The sequence below is a fragment of the Haemaphysalis longicornis genome, unplaced genomic scaffold (assembly GCF_048455015.1).
Source record: "Haemaphysalis longicornis isolate Haplotype H1 unplaced genomic scaffold, Haemaphysalis longicornis Haplotype H1 scaffold_1, whole genome shotgun sequence".
In the NCBI taxonomy this organism is placed as follows: domain Eukaryota; kingdom Metazoa; phylum Arthropoda; class Arachnida; order Ixodida; family Ixodidae; genus Haemaphysalis; species Haemaphysalis longicornis.
Window position 1 is genome coordinate 169,121,225 of NW_027526203.1, and position 8,645 is coordinate 169,129,869.

The window sequence follows — 8,645 nt, forward strand, 5'->3', positions numbered from 1 at the left end:
TCTGGCTATAAGTGTATTGCGTACTACCAATGCAACTGAATCTTTTAAAGAAAATTTTAAGGATTCTCTTTTTTTTAACCAATTTCTTCATTTCAATGAGCCCTGAAAGAGCTTGCTGTGTTGGGAACACAAAGGAACGTAGCTCAAAAGATCAGAAATGGCCCAATAGAAAATAGTCTGAAATTTATAGAGGGCATTCCTAAAATGTTGCTTGTCAAAGAAATCTGTGTGGAATCAGCTTCAAAAGTCAGGTCTCTGCTGCTGCACTGCTTCAGCACTGTGCAGTGTTGAAAAACAAAAAGAGAAAGTATGTTTAACTAGAGCGTTTTTTCCTGTGCAGTTCCAAGCCTATTACTATGTCCTTTGAAAGGGTTTGGCCACGGCTGCATCTGGTAATCTGTGTGTGCAGGAGGATGAAGAGGATGAGAATGGCAAAGAGGATGACGAGTCTGAGCAGGAGCTGATGGAACAGAAGGAGGAACGGATGAATACGAAGAAGGACGAGGAGGAGGCGGAGCAGGAGCCCTCTGACGACGACCAGGACGAAGGTGAGGGCCATGACAGAGGGGTGTTCGCGCCAGAGGACAGCCTCACCCTCCCACCCTCCCACTTTTTTAGGCAATGCCAGAAAACAAGTTGGCCACGACTGTGTGGGCCTAGCAACCTATAATCTCTTGTCGTAGCGTGTCAAGTGCACCAATCAGTGGTATGTGAAGGTAAGCCCAGTGGGTCGTCGTGTCTGGCACAAACCACTTCAGTCTGAATGAAATTGGGCTAACCAAAAAATAAAGCTGGGGGGGATTTATGGTTGTGGAATGTCATCTTGTGACTTTTTTTTTTTTTTTACTGGGTTTGGGAACCTAACTTGCTATACCAGCACCGTCATTCCGGGAACACATTGATTTGACTCCCTCTTTAAAACTGGAGGATTTTCAAAGGGAAACAGTTATATTTTGTGCTATTTTGAATGCCGAGACTGTGTTGTGCTTGCACTGCTCTCAGTTGCAAAGCAACGAGGCATTAAATTAATTAAAATGTCGATTTGGTCCACTTTTCACGTTTGTCGATTGGGCCCACGGAATAACATAAAGGGGTCCTGAAGCACTCTCCACCATCGCTAATAACTTATAAACGCCTGCCAGCACGGTGGTCGGCATGGTGGTAGGAAACTTCTCCAGGTAGAATGACAGTGCACCCGGCCATGGGGAATGTTCGGACCGATTTTTCTGACCTGCCTCGAGGTGGAGGCACTGTGCTTAGCACAGGGGTGAGACAGCTGCGCATATTGCGCAGTTTTGATAAATTCATTTTCCTGCGCCAGGCTGCACCAAAAGCTTGAAAATTTAGAAAATTGCACCAAACTGCTCCAAAACGGTCTGAGAGCCAAGGATTTTAACACTCCCGAGAGTTTCAGTGGGTCAAATGCTTCCTGACGGCATACTTTTCCAGCACCTCCAAGGTGATGCTGTTTGTAAAAGTTTAATTGATTGATCATTCAATAAAAAACCTGCACAAAATCGGCCTTGAGATAATGTTTTCGAAAGTCGCAATGTCGGGTTGCAAATGTTATATGATGCGAGTTTTTAAAGTTTTCCCATCGAAAACCATTGCAAAGTCTGTAAATGTTAGGACACGTGCTCCCCTGCGCCCTTGAAAATGTTTTGGCAGGGCCTTGAAAATCCTGGAATATCCTTGAATTCTTGTCTCCGAATACTGTACGAACCCTGTGGCTTAGTGATGGGCCACTCTTGTCAAGCTACTCATTCGGCTCTGAAGGTAATGTGAATGGGTTCCTCGAACTAATTCAGTCACCAAATGCCATTCACGTCAAAGTCAATCTCGTCAGTTTCATGCATCTCCAAAAATAATGGCATTTACAGCTAATGTAATTCACTCTAAATGACACGAGATTTGCTGTGTGACAGGTGTATTACTTCTTTACTTTGGAAGAGACCTGACCATCACCAATTTTGCAAGCTTCAGAAAAAAAAGTTCTCATAATATGTCTGTTTGAAAGAATGTCTCGAGTGGTGACCCTCCACGACAAGGAGGCCTCCAAGAGGCTTGTTGGTAAGTGAAGGCTGGAATTCGGTTATTATCTTCTTAACTGTGCTGAACATCCACTTATATTCGGCATTGCCAAGTGAAATGGCAAGAAGTTGCACCATCAGCTTCGCCACTCCACCAAACTTCACTTCCCCATCAATGCTAGTAGTTCTTCCCACTTGTGACTACTGAACATCAATCCTGTCTTTATTCAAGATGCCCTCAGTTGCATCATGTACCTCAAGCTCTCTAAATTCCACTTCTGGGGCATCCAAGGCCACTTCTCTTGAAAACTCTTGAAGGGGTCAAATTGGGCACTTCCACTTTCGTTTCATCCAGCAGAAAATTGCTCTCACTGGTAGCCAGGCCCCTCACCACAATGTTGACCCCAAGCCTCGGGTCGTTTTTTGGTTAAAATTTTGGTAGAGAACCTCCACTGGTGAAGCACAGGCCTTCCTGGCAGAAAGGGGGTGTTACATTGGCGAGGGCGTCCACGAACCGGGCTCAGTCGCCTCAGCCATGTAGTGGTAGCGTGGTGGATGAGCGGCGAGCAGAAGCAGCTGCCTCGGTGTTGACGGCAAGAAGATGGAGGCAAAACTTAGCTGTCTTGCTGCATGGCAAGAGATGAACAGCCACGATACAGGAGCAGCACCCTTCCGGATGAGCTCACAGCACGACTCGAACAGAGCAACAGCAGGATCCGATGCTGTTGACCGAGTGAAAATGCGCTCGGAGGAAACGTGTATTTATAACCTGAAGTGCCAGCGGTCGAACAGCTGTGCACACGACTCGGAACACAGTACAGACACACACAAACACTCTTTCCTGGTGTCGTGGAAGCCGGCACACGTTGGGTCTGAGAAAGAGGGGGGAGGATATCTCAGCGAGCAGTGGCCGCCCACAGATGCATGTCTTTACACGTAGAACAGTCTTTTGTATTTTGCAACTGCCGTGGCGGGAGTCACTGCAGCCAGCGCCCGCGCGAGGGAAACACTCCGGCCTGTTGCAGCATGTTCGAGAAAGGTGGGCTCTGCCGCCAAGCACGCAAAGCTTCCCCGCACTGCACCACACCTGTAGCACATGCACACAGGGTAGCGGCGCCCTGAATAATAACAGCAGGGACAATCCTAGCCATAAGGTCTCTCGGGAGCTGCAATCTTAGGTACTAGAGCGGATGAACTTGACATGCCTGGGATTAAGGTTGACAGGTGGCCTACACACTCAGGAAAAGGCCATCTGCCAAGTTGACTTCAGTGGCGAGGACGTGGAACTGTCCCTCATGGGTAAAGCTGGTGTGTCCTGTACTCTCAGATGAAAGCTTGACTTTCTTTGTCACTGTAGCATTCTGGTTGTCTCTGGGCTTTTTCCATTTTTGGCAATCTTTCTCGACTTCATTCGACTTCTCCCAAATCCGTAGCTCTCTTGGAGATGTGGTACGATCCAAGAAAGAAGGTACGTTGCTTGTTTTTTTTGTTTTTTTTTTTGGCTTTGTCTCATTCAAGGAGAAGCTGACCAAGGGTTACTGATCCAGTGAGCTAATCAGGCACTTTCCAAGCGATAGCCACCGCCACTTTGGTGCACGCTTTGAAATCTTCCACAGTTTAGTACTGTTTATATCTGGAAGGTCGACAGGCCTATCTTTTCACTTCGCAGGCATAAAAGCTACCGTTGCCAGCTTGAGAGCGCCTAGACCACAGCGGTGCCTCGCTCCTACTTGTGACCCAATGGCTACGTCATTAAAAAATGAAAGGGAAGCGGAAGAGAGAATTGCCAGCTTTATTTACTTATTTCTCAGCAAATGAGTTTCCGTCCAAGTAAAGTAAAAATGAGTTTTCAAGTAGTAAAGTCAAATGATTTTAGCTTTTTTTTTAGTGAAAAAAAAAGGCATGATCTGCTATAGAATAAGTCTGGGTATTTGCACATATTCCTTGCATTGCATAATTGAAAAAAAAAAAAAAAAAAAAAAAACGTTACAATGCATCATTGTTATAAACTAAGTCTTGCAGACACCTAGGTCTCAGAGTATGAATGTTCTTCAGACGATGTTTTAAAACTGTTACAAAAAATGTGAAACTGGTTGCTTTTACGTTTCAAACATGCTCCTTGTGCGCTTTATTGAGTGGGAAAGGTTACAGCACTTTGTGAGGCATTAATTTGCCTTTTTGCCAGCCTTGCCCCTTACATGTGTGACAAATGTACAGATCACTGTACTCTCAAGTGATTGATTGAAAACTGAAAAAACGCATTGCTGCTCGTCGAACAAAAGCCAAGAGAGCTACGACACATATGATCTTTCAGTTAAAACAAAATTTCATTCACCCTTTATTGTCCCTTTAATAAGGACTTGTCAAATTTTGCACATGAGCAGGCAGCTCCTTCCTTGGCTGCACGATTGACAAGGTGACATGGGAAGCCAACCACTATCAAACTCTGCCTGGCTTCCTTTAGCACAGCTGCCACGCCATTCTTTTTCCAAGTCATGGCATTCACGTTGTTGGCACAAAATGCAGTAGTTGGTATACAGTTCTTCACGTGTACAGCACGTGACTTCAATGCGTCCAGAACAAGTTTCCATTGTGGCTTCTCTGTGGAAAGCTTGCAAATCAAGCAGTCTGCATTTGATGGTCTGTGCTTCCTCTGTATAGTTCATTACTCCCGTCCATCGCAATTGCGAAAGCATGCTGTTTCAAAAACTATCGTGGAGCTTTCCGCATCCACAGCCATTCCTTCGGACAGTGACAGTTGTTTTGGTTTGTCTGCGTCTGTAATGCTTCGCGGTTTCACACTTCGGGAAGATCTTCCAAAATAATGGTCCTGCAAGATCACTCGCGCTTATTGGCAGGTTGTGTTCGATACGAAATCCTGTAAACAAGCACTCTGCGCAAATCGCCCAGTTCTTGCAGTTGTGTGGAAAAAACTGCCAATGGTACTCTTTCCTTTCTGCGGCACGAAGACAGTTGTGATGTTTTCGTGGTGTGATATGAATATTGATGCCAGTCTTGCCACCGTGCACAATACGTGGCCATTACTAGGCACACGTGGTACAGAATCCATGCTTGTCACCTTTCTGCAAAGTTACAAAGCATGGAAACTCATCATGTAGGGCTTGCAAGAAATACTTGCAAGTACTTCCTTCTTGGCTTTCAAATGTTCAAACTTCAATTTAAATACACTGCAAACAAAGAAAAGACCCCAATGTGTTTGTGAACACCTTTAAATGGGAATGTGAATTTAAATGTGAACACATTTGTGAACACCTTCCTAGTGCTTTAGGCGTGATCAGTTAGGCTGGTGCAGATGCGTGGCGAAAAGAGGCTGCATGTGAATAAGGTTCTGCCACTTCTTCATAGGGAGCACTCCGAAGCAGCGCTTATTTTTAGTGCTGGGCTGGTGAGAGCATTGCTGCTTCGGCAGCCTTAAGCCTTGGTTGCCTTGCCAACCACGCACCGGTCACTTTCGAAAGTTACATTGAAGTCTAATGCTCACACTTACACATGCGTGCTGGTTATGCTGATGGAAACGGGTAGAAACTCATCAAATTCAAATTGTGGGAGTTCGGATTTTGCGGATTAATTTTGACCAGCTGGAGATCTTTAAAGTGTGCCGAAATCTCGACTAACGGGCGTTTTCGCTTTTCGCTTTCATCAGAAAAGCAGCCATCGCGGCCGGGATCGAGCTTGTGTCCTCTGGCTTAGCAGCACAACGCCATAGCCACTGCACCACCGCAGCAGGGGGATGGACTCATTATCATGGTCAGGAGCTTGGCATGAGGTGCTACGTTTATTTTGAAGTTGTCCCATGAGCTCTGAGAAGCTAGTGCTGTGCAGAGGAGGGAGTTTCAGAGATCACCTGTGGAAATTTTGTACAATTCTAACTCCGTTGGTGCTGCAGGCGTTCTAAGTATTCTTACAGGAGTGGGTATGATGGGCTGATTTGCTGAGAATGCAGGAGTTGCAGTGTATCCTGTACCAGGGCTCCTTTAACGAAGACCTGGCTTAAACCTGTCTTCACAAATATCAATAACTGTTGAGTGGGTAAATTAATCGAATTGGTTTTTGAAAGCAAGCATTTATATTTAAAAATTTCAGGATTTTCAGAAATTTCATGCATGGCCCGGTTAAAAGGAAGAAAACCTAGCTTAAATGTGTCTTTGTAACAGCATCTTGTTTCTATAATCTCAATTTTTTTTTTTCATGTAAAGATTACTCGCACAAATGCCCTACAACATGTCAGGGTTTTTAAGAATTACTCCCTTGACAAGGTGAAGTGTATGACACTAAGTTTAAATACGTTTGCATGGCTCCCACGATTTCTCATCGGTGGCTCTTGAACACACTACTCTGGCTAGCTTATTGCACCAATTTCCTTCATGCATGTTTCGTTATTTTGATAATCTATTCATTCAATTCATAACTGTTCACCACAGGTGTACCATATATACCAGGTCTGACTTCAATGCCTTGACCCCACAACTGTTTGTGCGGGAAGAAGATATTGTCTTTTTATCATTAACAAGTTCACGGGCTGTACCATAAGAAATAAGGCCAGCTTAGTGATTGACACCAGGAAAAGAAAAGGTCAAAAACCAAGACCAACAATTGACAAAGAAAGCAAGAAGCGAGAAGTGCATCAGCAGAACCATGCGGTGACCTTGCTTTTTTGCGCCGACATCATAATGGTGCAGAGGCCGGTAGAGGTGTTGGTTTCTGATGATTGATTGTAGGGTTGAATGCGCCTACGCGGCGCAGGTGATGAGGCGCGCCGTAGGGGAGGGCTCCATATTAATTTTGACCACCTGGGGATCTTTAACGTGCGCGGAAACCTCGTACACACGGGCGTTTTTGCTTTTCGCCTCCATCAGAAAAGCGGCTGCCGCGACCGGGAATCGAACCGGCGTCCTTGTGCTCAAGCTGTGCTGCCTGATAGGTGTTATGTAGGCCTACCATTGCGGTGTATATTTGATGACCACTTTCAATAGAGGCACGGAGGGAGACTTTTATTGCGATTCTCAGCTATATCATTGACTCCGTTCCCGTGTGTGGAACTTTGTTTCGCTAAGAGTGCAATCCCGGTGACAGGTGATACCTGTAGAAGTGGCCGTGTGCACCAGTTCGTGAACGCTGCTGGTGCCGTGCCGGCCATTCGCTAAGCCAAGCGTGAGTAGTGAAATCACAAGTTCCTGCCAAACGTTGGCGAATCTCATCTACGTCACCCAGTTTCCCTACCACTTGGTGATGTCACGCTGATGTTGGTTTGCTGCGTGCTGCTCCCCAACCTGTTTCGTCGGTGCGATAAATGAGGTCAAATTATGTTCCACGCATTGCAGACCATTCATACTTCAGCCAGGGTATTCTGTTGAGCTAAGAAATAGAACTGTAGAGTAATATTAATTCGAAAAATTGGAGTCGGTGACCCTTTAAGAAATAGTCAACTGTTACACGTGGGAAACTCTACCTGATGTTTGATCTCTTTCGACAGAGTCCAGCTGCCCACCCAACAAGAAGGCCAGCACTGAACCCCTGGGGACTACCGCCTCGAACCCGCTCATTATTAGTTCGGATGATGACGACTAACCTGCCTGCCCTCTGGCCCAATAAGGCTGCGAGATGTGCCCGACGTTGTGATTGCAAGGATGCTTGTGCCTGCTGTGGAGTGCACAGACGACAGCTGCTGATAGCTCTTGTTTGAGACCGCTAGCACGTCCGCATGCGCGGTCCAGTGAACATGAATGCTGTCTTTTCTTGCTTCACCCTTCACCCTGGCTTTGGCATGCATGAGTAGTACTTTCTACTGTGCCAGGCATGGAGACAAAAAGGGATCAGTGTTGTTTCTCGGTGGCTTCCCGCAGCGAATGTACATGCCAAAGCCAGGGCAAAGGGCAAATCAAGAAAAGACAGCATTCACGTTCACTGGACTACGCATGCTGACGTGCTACTGGTCTCAAACAAGCGCTATCGGCAGCTGCCGCTCGTGCAGCCCAAAGCAGGCTACTCAAATTCTAGAGACAACCGCCTTGCCTTTGTATCTCTTCAATCAAAGTGACAATCAAAGTGAGATTTTGAGCTAGTAGCCAAAGGTTTTAATTTTATCTTGTTATTATTTATGCATCCATTGTTCTATTTTTTTGCATTTTTATCATGTTTCCATATTAAAAATTTTTAAAAACTATTCATTTTATGTTCAGTCACTGTGTTCATGAAATACCTTGTGGCTCAGTGGTTTTCCTTTAATGCGAAAGCTATAAATGGCCCATTGTGCGAAAAATCCGGCGTCCGGTGTTGGCATCTAAGATAGAAAAATGGCTCCTTGAGGAGCATACCAAAGCACGGCTCACGGCGTGTAGCTTTCTGTTGTGGCTGTCAAGTTGGTGCGGTGGAAGGCTACGAAGTTATCTCGCACGGTGCTGAGAAAGCTTAGAGCAATGCGCAAGATGATGATTTTGGGTTTAATGGCATAAAGGCCGACAAAGGCAAAGAGTGCCGTGACAATGGTGGATTGAGTTGAGAAGGATTTGTAGCAAAGGAAATAGTTCAAAAAACTTCACTAAGGAAGTTGGTGTATAGGGCCATAATTAAAACATAACGAGTACTGGCACGTAA

The 8,645-nt window shown here is 45.6% G+C and overlaps 1 protein-coding gene across 1 annotated transcript in view; it reads left to right on the forward strand.

Moving 5' to 3' along the window:
• The window catches only part of LOC144139273 (uncharacterized), a 43,032-nt gene extending 34,818 nt beyond the window's left edge, over positions 1 to 8,214 (forward strand). Inside the window, exons 6-7 of the mRNA XM_077671679.1 lie at positions 410 to 548; positions 7,525 to 8,214. Coding sequence (XP_077527805.1) covers positions 410 to 548; positions 7,525 to 7,619 — 234 coding nt within the window. The 3' untranslated portion in view covers positions 7,620 to 8,214. The remainder of the gene's footprint in view (positions 1 to 409; positions 549 to 7,524) is intronic.
• Positions 8,215 to 8,645: the final 431 nt, after the last annotated feature.